Source organism: Oncorhynchus mykiss, chromosome 28 (assembly GCF_013265735.2).
Source record: "Oncorhynchus mykiss isolate Arlee chromosome 28, USDA_OmykA_1.1, whole genome shotgun sequence".
In the NCBI taxonomy this organism is placed as follows: domain Eukaryota; kingdom Metazoa; phylum Chordata; class Actinopteri; order Salmoniformes; family Salmonidae; genus Oncorhynchus; species Oncorhynchus mykiss.
Window position 1 is genome coordinate 19,180,541 of NC_048592.1, and position 21,288 is coordinate 19,201,828.

A 21,288-nucleotide genomic window follows, 5' to 3' on the forward strand; every position below is an offset into this window, starting at 1 on the left:
TATGCAACACCAGTGATTGTGGCAAAAAAACTGCCCAACATTTTATCGGAGATATGGTGTGGTTGTGTTTTTGATATTCTGGGGTCTGATTTTGGGCAGGTCTTTGTTCTGGAGGTGTCCATCAGGAGTGGACAAAAGGAGGAGCCTGTAGAATAGGGGGAGGGTCACGGTAAGTGCGTCACATGGTTTGACAAATCAGGATGGCAGGTGTCCAGAATCTTAATGAGCTTTCTCATTTGCCTAACAAAAAAACACCAATCTAGAGGTTCATTCTCAAACAGGGGGATATGCAGCAAGATTACTATCTGGAGACGCAATCATTATTTCCCTACTTACATGACCCTGGCAGCAGCTTCAGTTCAATATTATTGGAAACATTTTGTTGTTTAGAGTCACCAGAGCAGAGTTGAAAATCCGTACAGCATTTGTAAGGAGTAGTCTCTCTTTCACACATAGTAATAGTCCTCTTTCTATTGTGCCAAATGTTTATATTACAGTGCATTATGCTCCAAATGTGCATGATGAGTCTGTTTTTAAAGTTAGTTTGGTGAACTACAGAGAGACCTGATTTGTTTTTGGTCTATTCCCTATGGCTTCTCCATGCAGGTCTCTGAGCTACTTTAGTGAGGATTGACTGGGTTCATTTTTCAAATGTATTTCCTTTTAGTGGGCCAAATTGCATTACTCAAGAGTTTGATTTATCTAAATCCTTTAGCCAGGGAAAGTCAATTGAGTCTCATGAATTAAGTGATTCATTCTAAGCTTTAATTTCACATGTGATCTTTAAAATGTTTATACTATATATTGCCTGTTATCTTTAAGCAACAAGGCCCGAGGGGGTGTGGTACATGGCCTATATACTGTACCACAGCTAAGGGCTGTTCTTATGCGTGACACAAAGCAGAGTGCCTGGATACAACCCTTAGCCGTGGTATATTGGCCTTACACTACAAACCCTCGAGGTGCCTTATTGCTATTATAAACGGTTCACCAACATAATTAGAGCAGTAAAAATTAATATTTTGTCTTACCCGTGGTATACAGTCTGATATACCACGGCTGTCAGCCAATCAGCATTCAGTGCTCTAACCACCCAGTTTATAATGATCAATAACTTTGACACTTTTTTTTACACTGTATAAAATCATTGAGGCACAAATGTGGCACAAAGCCACTTGACCACAATGAGTCTGTCTTTATGTCCCAGAGGTAACTACAGATCACAAAGGTCAACACAGAGATATCAACAGAAGTCAAGGCTGATGGGTCCCTGGCTTCCCTTGTCATTGACACAAGGCAGTATCAAAGGCACTAATCTGGTTTTAATGTATAATCCTTTCTTTAACCATGTAAGTCACATACATAACTTGATAAATCGGTCAGGGAAACCGCGACAATAATAATAACATTTCCATAGTAGTTCACCATTTGGCTTTCATTGTTGAGCAAGTCTAACACACAGTATAAATATGTAGATACGGTAACCAAGAGGTTTACAGCTTAATCTGATCGGAGACATTCAGAAAGCTGAAATAAAACCCCATTAAACCTGAATCTAAATCTCTGCCTCTCCACACATACAAGTAGTGAAAGGTCAGTGCAGGCTAGAGGAAAACAATTCAATAATGTGTTCCTTAGACATGTTAAATACAAACCTCTGACACAAAAGCACAAACTCTCCTTCTGCCTCTCTCTCCCCATGTATCTCTCACTCATAGTTTCCCCACAGTGTTAGCGTGAGTGGGTTAGTATGTCACTCATCCTCAGTGAGCACAGCGTGTAGTCAAGTCTGCCTGTGAAGGCCAGTCAAAATGGTCATTGGTCAGGCTGTGCTCACTGAGTCTTGGCGTAGTCCATGTTTTTCTCAATTTTCCACTTCCACTTCCAATTATCAGATAGTTTGCCACTATTGTCTGTTGTCTGTTAAAAATAGCTGAATAGACAAATATAATGACAAATAGTCCCGATTCTGTGTGAATTATCTCCTTTTTTTGTTTTATTTCAGTTTGTTGTTTATTTACTTCTGTCCTGGGACTCATCTCAAGGCATTTCAGGGTATCGCAATGTCTCTCTTGCACACATACATGTACAGGTGAATGACATGTATACACACAATATACAGTACTAGTCAAAAGTTTGGACACACCTGGAATGCTTTTCCAACAGTCTTGAAGGAGTTCCCACATATGCTGAGCACCTGTTGGCTGCTTTTCCTTCACGCTGCGGTCCAACTCATCCCAAAAAATCTCAATTGGGTTGAGGTCGGGCGATTGTGGTGGCCAGGTCATCTGATGCAGCACTCCATCACTCTCCTTCTTGGTCAAATAGCCCATATACAACCTGGAGGTGTGTTTTGGGTCATTGTCCTGTTGAAAAACAAATGATAGTCCCACTAAGCGCAAACCAGATGGGATGGCGTATCGCTGCAGAATTATGTGGTAGCCATGCTGGTTAAGTGTGCCTTGAATTCTAAATAAATCACTGACAGTGTCATCAGCAAAGCACCCCCACACCATCACACCTCCTCCATTCTTCACTGTGGGAACCACACATGCAGAGATCATCCGTTCACCTACTCTGCGTCTCACAAAGACACAGCCGTTGGAACCAAAAATCCCAAATTTGGTCTCATCAGACCAAAGGACAGATTTCCACCAGTCTAATGTATATTGCTCGTGTTTCTTGGCCCAAGCAAGTCTCTTCTTCTTATTGGTGTCCTTTAGCAGTGTTCTTTATTTATTGTTGCAGCAATTCAACCATGAAGGCCTGATTCACAAAGTCTCCTGTGAACAGTTGATGTTGAGATGTATCTGTTACTTGAACTCTGTGAAACATTTATTTGGGCTGCAATCTGAGGTGCAGTTAACTTTAATGAACTTATCCTCTGCAGTAGAGGTAACTCTGGGTCTTCCTTTCCTGTGGCAGTCCTCATGAGAGCCAGTTTCACCACAGCACTTGATGGTTTTGAGACTGAACTTGAAGAAACGTTGAAAGTTCTTGACATTTTCCACATTGACTGACCTTCATGTCTTAAAGTAATGATGGACTGTCATTTATTTTTGCTTATTTGAGCTGTACTTGCCATAATATGGACTTGGTCTTTTACCAAATAGGACTATCTTCTGTATACCGCCTCTACATTGTCACAACACAACTGATTGTCTCAAACGCATTAAGGAAAGAAATTCCACAAATTAACTTTTAACAAGGCACACCTGTTCATTTAAATGTATTCCAGGTGATTACCTCATGAAGCTCGTTGAGAGAATGCCAAGAGTGTGCAAAGCTGTCATCAAGGCAAAGGGTGGCTACTTTGAAGAATCTCAAATCTAAAATATATTTAGATTTGTTTAACACTTCTTTGGTTACTACATGATTCCATATGTGTTATTTCATAGTTGTGATGTCTTCACTATTATTCTACAATGTAGAAAATAGTAAAAATAAAGAAAAACCCTAGAATGGCTAGGTGTGTCCAAACTTTTGAGTGGTACTGTATATATATATATATATATATATATATATATATATATATATATATATATATATATATATATATATATATATATATATTCAATAATGACTTTGCTTGCAGGTCAACAGGTCTTAATGTTTAACAGGGACATCTAAAGTGCCTGTCACATGAGACCAGTACTCTCTTCCAGCCATCACTACATCTGTTTCAGTCCTGTGTTTAACAGGGTAGCATAAAGAGCAAAGCATGAACACCTACTTCCTAAAACATGTATGATGATAATATCAATCATAGCCTATTGATGTGTTTGTGCATTCAAGCTTATTCATGTACACTCATCAATTATATAAGAACACAGTAGGCGTCCTAATCTAGCCTGTTATAATTACATTTTTAATTAAACTTTTCGGAGACTCGAATTTGTCTTAATTTTTTTTTTTTAAGAAACAATCATGCAGTGCGTTGTAATAAGAACCGCACTCTACAGAAACAAAGTGGCAGAAACATCTATCAATGATAAATAATTTTGACACCAAACGTAGCCTATAGCCTACCGTAGCCTGCCATTCAGCATCATCTAGGATCTCTAGGCTATGAGCGAAACAAGGAGGCATAGGTAGCTTATAAACAGCATAGCCCCCCCCCCCCCCCCTTAATAAATACAATAACATACGATTCTATATTACTGAAAATAAACACCGGTAATTATTATACTGCCATGTCTTCGAAGCGGGTCTGATGCCGAAGTGGTAAACACTTTGACGCATAACACTTAGTCTCCAATGCCCTGGTCCTGAACAAGAAGAGCACAAAGCAACGTAGCAAAGCGCATACGATATAGGCTACAGTGTGTGTTAATAGCCTACTTACGGGATGCTGAAGATGCCGCGCTGAGGCTGCTGAAGCGACTGAAGATCCAGAGCAGTAACGTTAGCTCCTTTCCCGGAAGCATATTTAAATAAAGCTTGAAACAAAGCAAATTTTGGCAAGTTGTGTTTTCCGTTGCCTATGGATGTTTCATTACCCGCCTCTACAGGCGGAAGCAAGCTGAAGACAGCTATCCAGATAATGGTTTATTAGCTATATAGAAAGTGGCTGCTACCAAGCGGCTAGCTCACATGCCTGTGCGCAATATTCGCTACCTCTCGAGTCACCGAGCAAAACAGTTTTTTGTTCGCACTGCCCCATTACATCTAACGGTATTGTCGGATACTATCTTTATAATTATGATAGGACATACAGAAGAATCGCTGCCAGGTGCTGAATTGGAAATTGCCTAGCCGTTCCCCTATATTTCTGTGATGATGGTATGGTCCACCAAACATTTATTTATATACTGTATAAAAAAATAAAAAAAAATTATTGCAGCAATAATAACAATAACACACATCAATACAGCGACACTCCTGTGAATAAAATGTAATAATAGAACACCAGGCGAGCCCCTCCCCCCAAACAAAAGATTAATTCAGGACATCAATAATATGTAACAAGGCAATCAGACATTAACAGACATTCAGAGACATGACTTCTCATAATTTTTCCAACTTTTTAAGTTTCACAAGTTTGAGAGATTTATAAAATTGTAACAGTTCAATTAAAAAAATACAAAATAAGACATTATTCCACCTCATTTACATTTGTGAATATAATATTTGGCCAGGAGAATAATAATGTTAATAAAATAGTTATGATCGGAATTACAAGGATAAGCATAATGCCATTTAACATCATCAAAGATAAACATACAGTTTGGGGTCACTTATAAATGTCTCAACGTCAACATTGATCTCAACGTCAACAGTGAAGAGGCGACTCCAGGATGCTGGCCTTCGAGGCAGAGTTCCTCTGTCCAGTGTCTGTGTTCTTTTGTTCGTCTTAATATTTTATTTTTATTGGCCAGTCTGAGATATGGCTTTTTCTTTGCAACTCTGCCAAGAAGACCAGCATCCTCGGAGTCGCCTCTTCACTGTTAATGTTGTGACTGGTGTTTTGCGGGTACTATTTAATGAAGCTGCCAGTTGAGGACTTGTGAGTCGTCTGTTTCTCAAACTAGACACTCTAATGTATTTGGTCCTCTAGCTCAGTTGTCCTATTTTTATTCTGGTTAGAGCCAGTTTGCGCTGTTCTGTAAAGGGAGTAGTACACAGTGTTGTATGAGATCTTCAGTTTCTTGGCAATTTCTTGCATGGAATTGTCTTAATTTCTCAGAACAAGAATAGACTGACAAGTTTCAGAAGAAAGGTCTTTGTTTCTGGCTATTTTGAGGCTGTAATCGAACCCACAAATGCTGATGCTCCAGATACTCAACTAATCTAAAGAAGTCCAGTTTTATTGCTTCTTTAATCAGAACAACAGTTTTCAGCTGTGCTAACATAATTGCAAAAGCTTTTCTAATGATCACTTAGCCTTTTAAAATGATTAACTTGGATTTGCTAACACAAAGTGCCATTGGAACACAGGAGTGAGGGTTGCTGATATGTAGACATTCCATTTAAAAAAAAAAAATCAGTTTCCAGCTATAATAGTCATTTACAACATTAACAATGTACTTCTGATCAATTTGATGTTATTTTAATGGATATTTTTTTTTGCTTTTCCTTCAGAAACAAGGACATTTCTAAGTCACCCCAAACTTTTGAACGGTAGTGTAGGTAATTCTGGAGATTTTATACACAATCATTCATGAATTTAAATCCATTTAACTAGAATGGCAGCATGAAAAATAAATGCTCTATAGATTCGGAATCAGAGGAACAAAAAACACAAGGCATTTTGTAAAAATGTAATCTTTTGTGAAAGAAATCATTAACAGGGTAGATGGAAGAATATATTTTAAAATTAGTTTCTTTAACTTTTGGGATAACTGGACAAGTAAGGTAAAAGGTAGTCGCTTTTGACCATAGCATGGGTTGGTCACTTCCATAGCAATATATTGAATTATAATCACCAAAAATTACTTAATTAACTGACAATCGTATCCACCTATTGTTGCATTTTTTATCCAAAAGTTTCAAGTCATTAATTTGTAAACTTGGAAAAGAGAGAACAACCTCATAATATAACAAAGTGTTCTTAATATGTCCAAGTAAAGGAAGTGGAATTGCTTTGCAAACCTTCATATATTCTCTCTCAGTAATATTAAAACCTGACATTTTCCAATGAACTCATCAAACGGCAAAAACTCCCCAGTGTTGTCTACCAAATCACATACAACATGACTACCCTTGTCAAACCAAAGGCCTTTGAAAATGGATTTCCTATTAATTTTAATAACAATATTTTGTGGGGGGACAAATGTGCTTGAATATCATTTTCTAGAAAAAATATATTTGCTGGTGAAACTTAGACAATTTCACAGGTAATTTTGGAGGGTCAAAATCACATTTCATTAGGAAATCAAGTCCACCAAGTTGATTAGCCAGACTGTTAGGGATATGATACCACATTGAGGTAGGATTAGACAGACATAATTTCAACTATTTAATTTTAAAAGCACCCACTAACGACTCAAAATAAATAGCCTGCAAACCTCCACGATCATAGTCTTTCACTAATTGTGATTTCCAAATACAATGCATTTTATTTTTCCAAACAAATCTAAATATAACAGAATTTACTTTAAAAAAAAATGCTATTAGAAGAAAGAAAAAGGGATTGACTTTGGTAAATGATTATAGATAAACCATCTGTCTTGGACAAAAGAATACGACCCAAAATTGAGATATCACATTGCAGCCACTGACTTAATGTCAACGGTGGGTGTAGCTGGTGCATGGAAGTCAGGCGCAGGAGAGCAGAGATGAGTGAACACGAAGCACTTTACTGAGGCAAATAGTAAGACCAGAACACAACAGCATCACCAAAACCAAATGCCCAAAACAAGTAAGGCAGCACAAAGTACCACAAACAAAATACAAAGTACAGGCTGCCACAAAACACAGGTATACATAAAACCTACAGCTAACCAGCCGGAAACGTGCCAACCTCGACAAATAAACAATACCCCACACAGACATGGAGGGAACAGAGGGCTAAATACACATAGTAATTATGAGGAGACATAAACCAGGTGTGCAGGAAAACAAGACAAAATAAATGGAAAATTAAAGGTGGAGCGGCGATGGCTAGAAGACCGGTGACGTCGCCCGCCGCACGCCCCCCGAACAAGGAGAGGGACCGGCTTCGACGGAAGTCGTGACACTTAATGAAACTCTCATGGAATTAATCCTATTATCAATGTTCAAAGATTCTCTATCTGAATTTATTTTGTGATAAGAATTCCTAAATATTTAACTTCCTTTTTAACAGGTATGGAGGCACTGTTGACGGAGTCACAGCAATGAATTGGCATGCGATCACATTTGTTAAGGTTGAGAGTCAACCCAGAGGCCATAGAACATTTCTTGATTCTGTCAATAGCCAAGGGAATAGCCGCTCTATCCTTTAGGAAAAGGGCAGTATCATCTCAAATTGACTGATATTTTTTATCTTTACCAAAAATATGGATCCCTTTTAAATTCTCAGATTTGTTAGTAAATCTGTGGCTAAAATAAATAAAAGAGGGGAGATTGGACATCCCTGTCTAATTTCTCTAGCAATAGAGAAACTAGCGGATGTGCCATTACTCATAGCCACCGAACTTAAATATCATCCTTATCACTTTACAGACATTCTCCCCAAACCCAAAAGTAGAGAGAGTTCTAAATAAAAAGTTGAGCTCTAAAGTGTCAAAAGCATTAAAAAAAATTCTAAAAACAATATAAAGCCATCATCTTCTATGAACTCACTATAGTCTAAAATATCTAAAACCAATTGTATATGGTTATGGATACTCCTTCCTTTAATGAAGGCTGATTGAGTTTCACTGATTATATCATCAAGGCCTTTTTTCAGCCTATTGGCATAGACATGAGCTAGTAACTTATAGTCAGTTGCCAACAATGTGATTGGTCTCCAATTGTACAGGTAAAGAGCGTCCGTCTTTGGTTTGGGTATTTTTTTTAAACCTTTATTTAACTAGGCAAGTCAGTTAAGAACAAATCCTCAATTTCAATCACGGCCTAGGAACACTCCGTTATCTGCCTTATTCAGGGGCAGAACGACAGATTTTTACCTTGTCAGCTCAGAGATTCGATCTTGCAACCTTCTGGTTACTAGTCCAACACTAACCCCTAGGCTAGCTGCTAAGAACTATTCGTCCCTGTCTCAAAGAAGGAGGTAAGATAGCATTAGCAATACCCTCTTTGTGGACCAAAAGCAATAACTCTCTAATATCAGGCCAAAAATGTCGATAGAATTCAGGAGTCAGGCCATCCAGTCCAGGAGATATATCTATAGGCATTTGTTTAATGGCTCGGTCCAACTCAGTATTATCTATATCAGAATCACAAAGTTTAATAAACCTTTCTCCTAAAACAGAGTTATTAACTGAATCAAAAATGGAATCCAAGCCGCCTTCTGAAAGATGAGATTGATATAGTGAACTGTAGAGTCGTCCACTAAACATACACAAGGGGACACACTTCAGTGACGTGAAATTACAGAGGGGTTTTTTCTATAACCCTTTACTGTCACGCACATTTCCTTTCCATAACAACACAGCCATATCTGAATCATATGGCTCTACCTGTACAGAGCACATGCCCCTTTGCCATTCCAGTCTCCAAAGTGCCCTTATGGGTGGTGGTGTCAGGTTGAACATCTGCCTCCTGAAAGGTCTGTGCACAGCCCTGCCCGGAATGATTATGTTAAGTTGTTGGCGCTCAATATATATATATATATATATATATATATATATATATATATATATATATATTTATATCTGTGTTATTTCACTGAATAATTCTGAACATAGTATTGTATTGTAGTACAAGTATTTGATACATAAAATGCAAATGAATTACTTAAAAATCATACAATGTGATTTTCTGGATTTTTGTTTGAGATTCCGTCTCTCACAGTTGAAGTGTACCTATGATAAAAATTACATTATTATCGTCAGTGTATCAAATACTTGTTCTCCCCACTGTAACTAAACATGTGTAGGTTAGTAACATCTACTGCACTGATAACATTGCAGTCTGAGGGAAGGCCATCATGCACCCCACAAAAATCTGAAAGTGCTTAAAGTATGTGAACATGGCTGGGGGGTTGAGAATTAGCATTTTTCAAACACCTGAAACAGCCTTTTCCTGCTATCTAAAGCGATATCATTATGCTTCATTCTATGTCAAAAGTATGTCTATTTTCTAAAGTCTACAAACCTTGCCAGCAGGCATGCCAGCTAAAATAGTTAGACAAGCTAGCTACTCTAACTTGATAGCCTAAAGTTCTCAAAGAAGAATAGCAAGAATCGTGTAAACTAACAGGCAGACCTCAAATAGGCAAATAACGGCGCAGTTTAACAGGGTTGTGCAGAACGGCATTTTCGTAAGGCACAACTCGTTAGTCCTTGTCACGAATGGGCTATTGCAGCAGAGAGTGGTGTAGTCTGCACAAAGCATCACCAGGGGCAAACTACCTGCTCTCCAGGACACCTACAGCCCCGATGTCACAGGAAGGCCAAAAAGATCATCGAGGACAACCACCCGAGCCACTGCATGTTCACCCCACTACCATCCAGAAGGTGAGGTCAGTACAGGTGCATCAAAGCTGGGATGAGAGACTGAAAAACAAGGTTCTATCTCAAGGCCATGAGACTTTTAATTTAAACAGCCATCAGAAACCCAGAGGCTGCTGCCTACTTAGACTTGAAATCATTGGCCACTTTAATAAATGGATCACTAGTCACTATAATAATGTCACTTTAATAATATTTACATACCTTGCAATACTCATCTTATATACCGGATTTTATACCATCTATTGCATCTTGCCTATGCCACTCTGTCATTGCTCATCCATATATTTATATGTATATATTCTTATTCCGATCCTTTACTTAGATGTGTGTTTATTAGGTAATTGTTGTGGAATTGTTAGATTACTTGTTAGATACTGCTGCACTGTCAGAACTAGAAGCACAAGCATTTCGCAACACTCACAATAACATCTGCTAACCATGTGTATGTGACCAATAAAATGTGAAAAAAAAGCAAAAGCAGACAACCAGATAGGGTTCCACTCCTATCAGTTAAAAACAAGAAGGGGCTCCAGTGGGTACGCGATCACCAACACTGGACAATTGAGGAGTGGAAAAACATTGCCTGGTCCGATGAATCTTGGTTCCTGTTGCGTCATGCTGATGGCAGAGTTAGGATTAGGAGCAAGCAGCATTAATACATGTCCCCATCCTGCCTGGTGTCAACGGTAGAGGCTGGTGGCGGTGGTGTAATGGTGTGGGGAATGCTTTCCTGGCATACGTTAGGTCCCTTGATTCCAAGTGAGCAACATTTCCATGCCAAGAAGAATTCAGGCTGTTCTGGAGGCAAAGGGACTAGATTGGTATACCTAATAAACTGGCCACAGTGTATATACATATATTTTAAAGACATATCTAAGGGGGCACAGGGACATGACGCCTCTGGTCTGAGGGCTACAGCAGTCTGCCTACAAAAAGGGGGAATGTTGAAAAGTGTTAGGAATAACAGTCTCGCCTCATACAACATAAAATATTCATCCAGAGCCACAGACTAATCACTAACTTGAAGGAGAATTCTAATTTGAATGTTTAATTTGTTTTTGCCTCAGGAGGTTTTCATCCATTATCCATATGAGTAATATGTGTAATTTAGTCAAACAGTGGATGGACACACTTGAAAGAAAACTACAGTAGCCCTACTCAATCTTCTGACTTGAAGGTTGCTGGATCAAATCCCAGAGCTGACAAGCTGTCGTTCTGCCCCTGAGCAAGGCAGTTAACCCACTGTTCACCAGGTGCCGAACACATGGATGTCGATTAAGGCAGCCCCCCGCACCTCTCTGATTCAGAGGGGTTGGGTTAAATGTGGAAGACACACTTCAGTTGAATATATTCAGTTGGACAACTGACTAGGTATCCCCCTTTCCCTTAATCTTTTTTTTTACCTCAGATCATTAAACTTGACCAGGCCTAATTATATTACGCAAACATAAACAAGCCCTTTTGTGTTCAAAGGTAAGACCTACAACCGGCACTTCTATTTTCTTATCTGTCTCACTGGAGAAGACTTACACCATATGTGAAGTACACCTACTGTGAATGTTGTGAATGCTCATCTTTGAATTGTGTGATCAACTTCTCCCTGTGCCTCTCAGCTTGTATGACCTATTCTCAATAGAATAGGTCAATGGTATTTTATTTTCTGGGGATATTATATCTTATTGATTGGTCTTTTCCACACCATTGCTCTGAAACAAACACCGCAGTCGGCAATGTTGCAGCAACCTCAGCATCAATGATTCATACAGTACTTGGATATGATTTTTATTACATGAAGCTTACGATTTTACTCACCTCTTCAAAATGTCATCCATACAGATATCCCCCTTCTGGCCCTAAAATCCATAAGCCTGAATAGAACATTCACTCACTCTGGGCTTTGAACCTTTCACAGTGTTTCAAATTCAGTTCCTTCAGCTCTACTTGTTTTCCTTGTGTGTGTTGCAATATTTACAGCAGTAAAAGGTTAGTAGGAGGGGAGGAAAATCCAAGTCATATAATATGGAACACACAAGCTCACATAATTAGAATTCCCTAGAGATCCTCTCTGATTCTCAAGATTTTGCAGTGTACAAAGAGGTCATGTTTGCTACTAGCCTTATAAGGGAACAAGGACTACACAAGAGAACATAGTAAATAGAAAAAGTTTGTGTAGCAGCAGCTCTGCAAGCTTATCTTATCTGACAATGATGTGAAGTTGTGCAAAACAAACTGAGCCGGAAATAACTCTTAGAATTAAAATGAAAAACAGAAGATAATGAACTTGATTTAATCAATCCATTCAGGGTGTACTGTCATCATATCAGTAATGGAAGACAGCATTAGTCCTTCCTTAGAGGAAACATAACATCGTCCCCAAGCTGTATCACAACCGGCCGTGATTGGTCCCATAGGGGGGCGCACAATTGGCCCAGCGTTGTCCGGGTTTGGCCGGTGTAGGCCGTCATTGTAAATAAGAATTTCTTCTTAACTGACTTGCCTAGTTAAATATTGGCAAAAAAAAGAAAAAAAAAAGAGCACAGCGCATATAAGCCTGGAACACCAAGGATTCAGTTAGTCTTAGTGGGAGTGAACATTGAATTCTATGGGTGTGACCTTACTGAGTAAATTATTTTTAATTTCATTTTAGCCAATCACATTTTTTATTTTACCTTTATTTAACTAGGCAAGTCAGTTAAGAACAAATTCTTATTTTCAATGACGGCCTAGGAACAGTGGGTTAACTGCCTGTTCAGGGGCAGAACGACAGATTCGTACCTTGTCAGCTCGGGGGTTTTAAACTTGCAACCTTCCGGTTACTAGTCCAACCACTAGGCTACGCTGCCACCCTCTGCTGCAAGGCATAAATCTAAAACACATATTGGGGGGGGGGGGGGGGGGGGGGTGATGTGGGAGATAATTGGTTGATAGATTAAGCCAAATAAAACAACGCGTCGCGAGTTTCTCCTGATCTTTCTGTATTGGCTAACTAAGGCCAAGTTTGATGCGTTGGCCCACCAGACTCTTTGCGCATTTGGGGCGGAAGTGTCTGGGAACGAGATTAGAGGAAATATAACCAATAACGTGTTCATCAAAACAATACGGTGAATTCCAAAACTCTCGATCAGTGTTCATATTTTCAGTTATTTAGAGGAAATTAACACCAGAGATTTGAATTCTTACTAAGCCAGATTTATTTACAGAGCAAACAAATATGAACTGAAGATAATAATATACAAAGAAGAAAAAAAACACTTCTCGGCATTTGAACCCATGTCTTGTTGCAGCTAGTCAGTCAGTCCGGAGAGATATTCAACCACCACTGCAAGACAAAATTGCAATTAATTAATATAAAAGAGATAAGAATGTTTTAAAATATGAACAAGCAATTGCCATGAAGGAACAGTGCCATCTATCATCATTGTGCAGAAATTGATTCACAGAAGGGCTATTCAACTGCCGGCCCACAGTCCAGATCGGGCCCTTTCTCAATTCACACTGGATCCCTGATCAGTTCTGGAACATTATTTCCAAAATCTGGGGAGGAAATTCCAGGCAAAAATCTTATGTTTATTGCCCAAATGACAAATGCTACTAGGCCCTTTAGTGTAGTTTCTAGCGTTAGATGGGATTATTATTATTTTTTTCTTCCTATGAAATTTGCTTTAGCGTTAGAGTGGTTTGGACTATAGCATCCACTATGACCCCATTCCTGAAAGCTAAGACTCTCAGGAACGTGCACCTTCCGTTTCCCCTCGATGATGCTCACAAGGTGTGCAGGACTCGTTAGAAGGACATTTGAGAAAAAAAAGATGGACAATGGGCTGTGATGATACCATTGTCGCAATATTTTTTTCAAAGGCAAAAATTAAAACAGACCAAACTATTTGGTCCTTTAAAAACCTGCTGTATGTAAAATATTGACTTGTATAGCATGAAAAATAATTAGGGCCGGGACGATACCAGTATCATGATACTCGTTAGTATTGTGGCAAGGAAAGAAAACACAACACTTTTTTTTAAGGAAAAACAGCCCTATTTTTGGAAACAAACAATGTTGTCATCCAGAGTAACATTTATTTATTTCACAAGCTATAGCACACACAATTTTACATACAGCATGTTTTTAAAGGACCAAATAGTTTGGTCTGCTATATGTTTTAATTTTTGCCCTACTAATGTCAGGAGAAAATGAATTCAAAGCACACTTCCTTTAGACTGAAATGTTGAACAAGGCTACCGGATTGCTATATCTTCATGTGTGATTTATAACCTTTATTGAGATAATGGCAATAGGGCCAGAGTCAAAGTTTTTCTTAAATACATTGGTACAAAGTATATATATATAGCTCTTCTGGAGAATAATCGCATGTTGAAAAATGTTCAGCCCCCTGCAACCATAAAAGTGTAGTTGAATAGCCCTGATTTACAGTAATACTAAGCTACTGTTGATTAATACTTACACAATGATGTTGTTGATGGGGATGTGGATGAGTTTGACAAAGAAACCAATGAAACCCATTATAGCAAAACCTATTGCTGTGGCCATTGCAATCTTTGAGAATTCTGAAATTAAAAATAAAAAAGTTTAATCAGATTTTGCATGGCCAAATTCTGTTGGCTGCTACCTTACAGTCTGGTTTACCTGAGGCTAACAAATCATTAAATCATGTACAGTACTGTAAAACAATGTAGTTTGCTACCCTCTGTTAGTGTTTCGCGATTAACCAAAATGTTGGATAAAAATGTGAATTCCATTTTGTTTGTTTTATTTCGATGTGCTTAACACTCACATTGAGCAGTTTCTCTAGAGATGACACATTCCCGGGCTAAATGTGATTTATGTAGTAGTTTCCAACAGGCCAATATTCTACATAGTTTAGTGAAGAAAATATGGTAATTAACTACAATAACCATAATGCATTGCGTGCCTTGTCCGGTCTGTGTGTTTCTTTGCCTGTTAAATTAGGTTAGTGTGGGGAAGACATGGAGAGTGAGAGACGAGAGAAGAATGCGCGAACGAGAGGGAGAGTGTCGTTGCTTCACGAGGTATCTCTACCAGAAAATACATGAACTAAGTGATGGATAGTTGGTATTCAGCAGTCATAAAAGTGCGCCTTATTTACTAATACAATTGTTATTTTGAGAGACAGCATAGGCAGCAGCTTTATACAGATGCGATAATGACTTGGAATAATAAAGTCATCAAATGTTATATACACACACACAACTGAAATATTTTATTAAAGTAATGTGAATAAATGTTGGTTAATAAGTGAAACAGTATTGGGCAGTCACTACCACCATGGGACTTAACTTTTTATTTTGTGTCGTTACAGCATTCAACCCACAATGCATTATTTTTTTATTTTATACATCAAAACTAACATTATATTTTTTCTAAATAATCGAACCGAAATGACCTCAAAAAGCACGAATCGCTCAGCACTACCTTTTGTATGCTACCTAAGGAAGTTAGATCAACCAGAAACTAACAAATCATTAAATCAATTCAATAGAAGAAATGTGCGGTATTGTTATTGTAAAAAATAATGTATGGATTTGGATAGTCAACTGATAAAAACAGAAAATAAAAGACAGTGACAGAAAGGAATGATCTATAATACAAATAAATATGCCCAATCAGTTCTACGCATCTATGATGACATCATGCTAGGAAGGGAGGCTTGCGAGAATTCCTCAAACATTTCGTTTTACTTACAGTATAAGGGTACCGTGTTGTCTAAGAAACGTCGACCATTCACAACAGCCAGCCATTCATGATAAGGATAGATAACTATGATACAAAATAGATTACCTTTTCTGTCTGGCTTGGTACACCTCTTCACAAGCCTTATTGAGTCCTTCACAAACTGCCGGCTGGGCTCCACAAATTGCATTACTTGGTCCATGTTGGAAAGGTTTTGATCCTAATGGGGAAACAATACATACAATTTATAAGTTCATGTATAGGCCTACTCAGCAGCATATATACATCTAATACAGTGTAAGCTTTTAGGTTAGTGTCATTTTGCTGTAGCTTAGTAGCCTATACACCAGTGTAAGCCTCTAGTACCATAAACTTCAGGCTTGGGTAGCCTTAATATTTCAACAAACTGGTTTGTGACAATGTTTAACACCGTGAAAACATTGAAATAGTTAGTTACACTGTAGCCGATACTGCAGCTCAGCCAATGTAAGATAGCTACATTGTAACGACTGTTCTTCTGAAAACAATATATTGTTAAAGCTCTTACACTGCGTGTCTTGATGAACATTCTAAACTATTAACAACACAAAAATAGATATGTAAATTAATGTGATAGGGTAATTCTAGTAGACTTACCGGAGTTCTCTTCTGAAGACCTATTTATGTGACTGCTCTATGTAAAGGCCACGTATGTTCTAAAAGTCGACGTCGACATCGGGTAAATACGCATGCGCTCAAGGGTAACTCGGATGTGAAGGATGACGCCAACTCTGACGCACGCGAAATAGGAAAAGTATCGACATTCTTCGGGGGTGTAAACCGAGCTTTCGTGTCCTGAGTAAATCTAGTAAATGCACTTACTTATGAATCAAATAATGCCTAATGGAATAGCTAAGCTACATGCTCTCCAGAGAACCTTTATATGGATGTTGTAAACCACCGTGCCCGTGATAATTCCGAAACCAATGTACTTCTGTGAACATAATGACATAATGCTAAGAAATAAATGGAGTGCCTGTTAACCTTAAAATACATGGTATTGGTATAGGCAGCTTGTATGAATCCAATTAAATCCCCTCCTGCCCAGATAGGAATATTTTTTACTAACATGTACATGGCTAAAAAGGACTGTCCTCATGCACACACCCTTAAATCAAACGTAAATCCACCTATTCCTCTACAATGTATGGAAACCATTTCTAGAGGCAGTCATTCAGGCATGGACTTTGAAGCTGTGCAAGATTGAATGCAGTCACTCACTCACTAGATGGTAGTAAGGTGCCATGTACTGCATATGGCTGTCTTTCAGAAAACAGTGGTAGCAGTTTCAGCAAACGCCTTGTTCAAGATCTTGAGTCATTGTTCCTGCCCTTAAAAATTGACCTTGGTACTACTATGGTACTTTCATTCATACCATGGTATAGTTTGAATCATGGAAATGTACTGTGGTTTTAACTTTGAAGTATGATGTTACTGCCATGCATTTTTACCATGGTATAGATGTGGATCATGGAAATACCATGGTAATGCACAATAATGATAAATGGTAGCAAAAATGATCATATGGTACAATCTTTATTAATTGTGCGTTACCATAGTACAATGGCAGTATAATGCATTAAATAAATAAACTCCCCAAGGTCAAAAGAGTTTGGTTGGTATTATATTGGTGAATTTATTTACCAGTATGGGCAAGTTTCTGATAAAGTCAGAGACAGGCTACTATTGTTGGTCCTAGTTTGACTGTAACATTAAATATAAAGGGAAATAGTTGTTGTGAAAAAGGGGAAATACTTTCTGTATAGTGTTGTTTTTTGCTCATGTTTGGGTTCCCTGTGTTGCCAACCTGAAATGTGGGAAAATGTGAGATATATGGCAGCCTAATCTTTGGCATTTTGTAATCATTTACAGTATTTATAGTCAAGTTTTTTTTTTGTGCCGCTCTAGTGGTTGCTTCACGTGCTCTTACTCTACATTGGCCCTGCCTAGTCAGTTGAATGAGGGAGCCGAGTTAATTAAAAACTGAAGAGGGAAGTACCAGATAAAATAGATATTTTAAACGTTATCATCACGGTGAGCGAGTTATAGAGCGCATGATATGAAACACAAAGTTAAGCAGAGTGTGATGATATACTTGTTGTTATTTCTTGATGATGTTTTGATAGTTTAGTTAATTTATAAAAGTCTGTTAGCATAGAAGCTGACGTCGGCTAAAGTTAGCTTTAGTCAAGCTAATGACAGGGTCAACGAACGTTGTTAACAAAGAGAAACATTGTAACTTGCTGTTTTTAGGTATAGGTTGAGAATTACATGATTAAAATGTATCTATGCGATAAGATGATAATAACTTTTTTGAATTGTTGTTTTATGTTGGCTATTTAGAATTGTATAAGAGTCAGTTGAATGACTGAGAGCCAACGGAAAACTGTATTGAAGAGAGAATCAAATCAAAATCAAATGTATTTATATAGCCCTTCTTACATCAGCTGATATCTCAGTGCTGTACAGAAACCCAGCCTAAAACCCCAAACAGCAAGCAATGCAGGTGTAGAAGCACAGTGGCTAGGAAAAACTCCCTAGAAAGGCCAACACCTAGGAAGAAACCTAGAGAGGAACCAGGCTATGAGGGGTGGCCAGTCCTCTTCTGGCTGTGCCGGGTGGAGATTATATCAGAACATGGCCAAGATGTTCAAATGTTGATAAATGACCAGCACGGTCACATAAAAATAATCACAGTAGTTGTCGAGGGTGCAACAAGTCAGCACCTCAGGAAGACCCAGAAGCACTGGATAAACTATTTTAAATCTTCAAGGTTTCAGACTCCCTTCATTCTTCTCACCATACCCTATTCAGGTCCCAAGGTTTAAGAGGGTACACTACACTACCATGTGTGTTGTGGGTTTTCACTATGAGCTAAAGGGGTAATGTTACTAAGCCCATGCTTTGCATTCCAGAGCTAGTAGTGAATGTTGCATTATTTGAGTACCATAAATTACTACGTTTTGGTGACTTTACCTGAAAAATGGTGGGACACAGACAATCATAATACATTGTAAACAACTTCCATGCTTTCATGTTTTACTACATGCTGCTAGTACAAAAACATTATTTTTTTCATTGTACTACCTTGATGCATGTTTTTTGGTCACTACCATGGCAGGAAAAAACAATGGTATTTCCACCAGTACCATGGTATTTTCCTGCCATGGTAGTGACTAAAAATGCATGATAGTACCATGGTAGTTTTTTCATTGTACTACCATGGTATATTTCTGTAAGGTTATACATGTCCAGTACAAAAGTTCTGTATTATGGCTTGCACAATTACCATATAACTGAGTAACCAACAGTTATGGATGAGAACGGTCATGAAAATGAAATAACCTTCATAAACATGGAAATCACTTTTTGTTGTTTTTGAAAGAACAGTTGACTGAAGACGGACACAGGCCTTCATGGGGTTGGATCCGTTTCTGTGGTAACATGGACTCTTAATAATGTGCTGAAACAAGCAAGGTGTTGTAGCAAATGAGCACACATAGAAAGGTGCCAGCAAAGTGCAGCAGCAGCACACATAAATATAATCTATGGAAGCACATGCAGTCAGGAGCAGAGGAGAGAAAAAAAAAATATATATATATACAGAACCAGTCAAAAGTTTGGAGACACCTACTCATTCAAAGGTTTTTCTTTATTTTTACTATTTTCTACATTGTAGAATAATAGAGAAGACATCACAACTATGAAATAACACATATAATAATCATGTAGTAACCAAAAAATTGTTAAACAAATCAAAATATATTTTAGATTCTTCAAAGTAGCCATGATGACAGCTTTGCACACTCTTGGCATTCTCTCAACCAGCTTCATGAGATAGTCACCTGGAATTAATTTAAATTAACAGATGTGCCTTGTAAAAAGTAAATTAATGGAATTTCTTTCCTTAATGTGTTTGAGCCAATCAATTGTGTTGTGATTAGGTAGGGTTGGTATACAGAAGAAACCCCTATTTGGTAAAAGACCAAGGCAATATTATGGCAAGAACAGCTCAAATAAGCAAAGAGAAACAACAATCCATCAAGACATGAAGGTCAGTCAAGCGGGAAAATGTCTAGTGCAGTCGCAAAAACCATCAAGCGCTATGATGAAACTGTCTCTCATGAGGACCGCTACAGGAAAGGAAGACCCAGAGATACTTCTGCTGCAGAGGATAAGTTCATTAGAATTTCCAGTCTCAGAAATTTCAGCTCAAATAAATGCTTCACAGAGTTCAAGTAACAGACTGTAACAGATCTCAACATCAACTGTTCAGAGGAGCCTGAGTGAATCAGGTCTTCATGGTCAAATTTCTGCAAAGAAACCACTACTAAAGGACACCAATAAGAAGAAGAGACTTGCTTGGGCCAAGAAACACAAGCAATGGACATTAGACTGGTGGAAATCTGTCTTTGGTCTGATGAGTCCAAATTTGAGATTTTTGGTTCCAATTGCTGTGTCTTTGTGAGACGCAGAGTAGGGGAATGAATGATCTCTGCATGTCTGGTTCCCACCGTGATGCATGGAGGAGGAGGTGTGATGGCACTTTGCTGGTGACACTGTCAGTGATTTATTTAGAATTCAAGGCACACTTAACCAGCATGGCTACCACAGCATTCTGTATTGATACGCCATCGCATCTGGTTTGCGCTTATTGGGACTATCATTTGTTTTTCAACAGGACAATGACCCAAAACACACCTCCAGACTGTGTAAGGGCTATTTGACCAAGAAGGGGAGTGCTGCATCAGATGACTTGGCCTCCACAATCACCCGACCTCAATCATATGAGATGAGTTGGACCACAGAGTGAAGGAAAAGCAGCCAACAAGTGCTCAGAATCCAGGTGTGTCCAAACTTTTGGCTGGTACTGTATATATTTGTTTGCTATTTGAACGGTTTGTACGGAGACGGTTATTACGGTCATTTGGCTGCCCAATTATCGCAATCCAAAAACACCATGACTGTCACAGCCCTATTCTGTATACAGCATTCATACGCATAGCAGGCCTTATAGGCTACTGCACAATATGCATGTGTAAGCATTCAAGACAATCTCTTGACATTTTTTTCAGACAATTGACATATCATATTTATATGAATATTCCAAGGATAATGTTCAGTCCTATGTTTTCCCAAGCATTTGGCACCTGAGTTCCCATAGTTTCTGAGCCATCTTGTCATCCCTGGCAGCCCTTGTACAGCTGGAGGATTTACAGTCCCTGTTTGAACAATACAAATTAAAGCCAGTAAGTAAACTTGGAGTCACCCAATTATATGGTGTGTAGTCCTCCCACTATGACTCGGGAAACCATGCAGTTTATTAGGCTACAGATTAAAGTTATAATGAACTTCACTGGGTGGTGAAGATCTTGATGCTCCTTTCAAGAAATGATGAGGGTCTTATTCTGGTGACATGATGATTGATTCTTGACCGCCATT

At 38.5% G+C, this 21,288-nt stretch overlaps 2 protein-coding genes across 3 annotated transcripts in view; both read right to left on the reverse strand.

Moving 5' to 3' along the window:
- The window catches only part of LOC110508678 (contactin-associated protein-like 2), a 69,245-nt gene extending 64,459 nt beyond the window's left edge, over positions 1-4,786 (reverse strand). Inside the window, exon 1 of the mRNA XM_021589388.2 lies at positions 4,346-4,786. Within this exon, the coding sequence (XP_021445063.1) occupies positions 4,346-4,427 (82 nt within the window). The 5' untranslated portion in view covers positions 4,428-4,786. The remainder of the gene's footprint in view (positions 1-4,345) is intronic.
- An 8,481-nt stretch (positions 4,787-13,267) lies between these two features.
- sc61g (transport protein SEC61 subunit gamma) lies at positions 13,268-16,504 on the reverse strand. 2 transcript variants are annotated; one of them, XM_021588582.2, is made up of 4 exons: positions 16,355-16,433; positions 15,916-16,027; positions 14,561-14,663; positions 13,268-13,419 (listed from the first exon to the last, which is right to left on the reverse strand). In XM_021588582.2, the coding sequence occupies exons 1-4, from the start codon at positions 16,373-16,375 to the stop codon at positions 13,410-13,412; spliced, it is 246 nt and encodes an 81-aa protein (XP_021444257.2). In that variant the 5' UTR covers positions 16,376-16,433; the 3' UTR covers positions 13,268-13,409.
- Between the last annotated feature and the right edge of the window lie 4,784 nt (positions 16,505-21,288).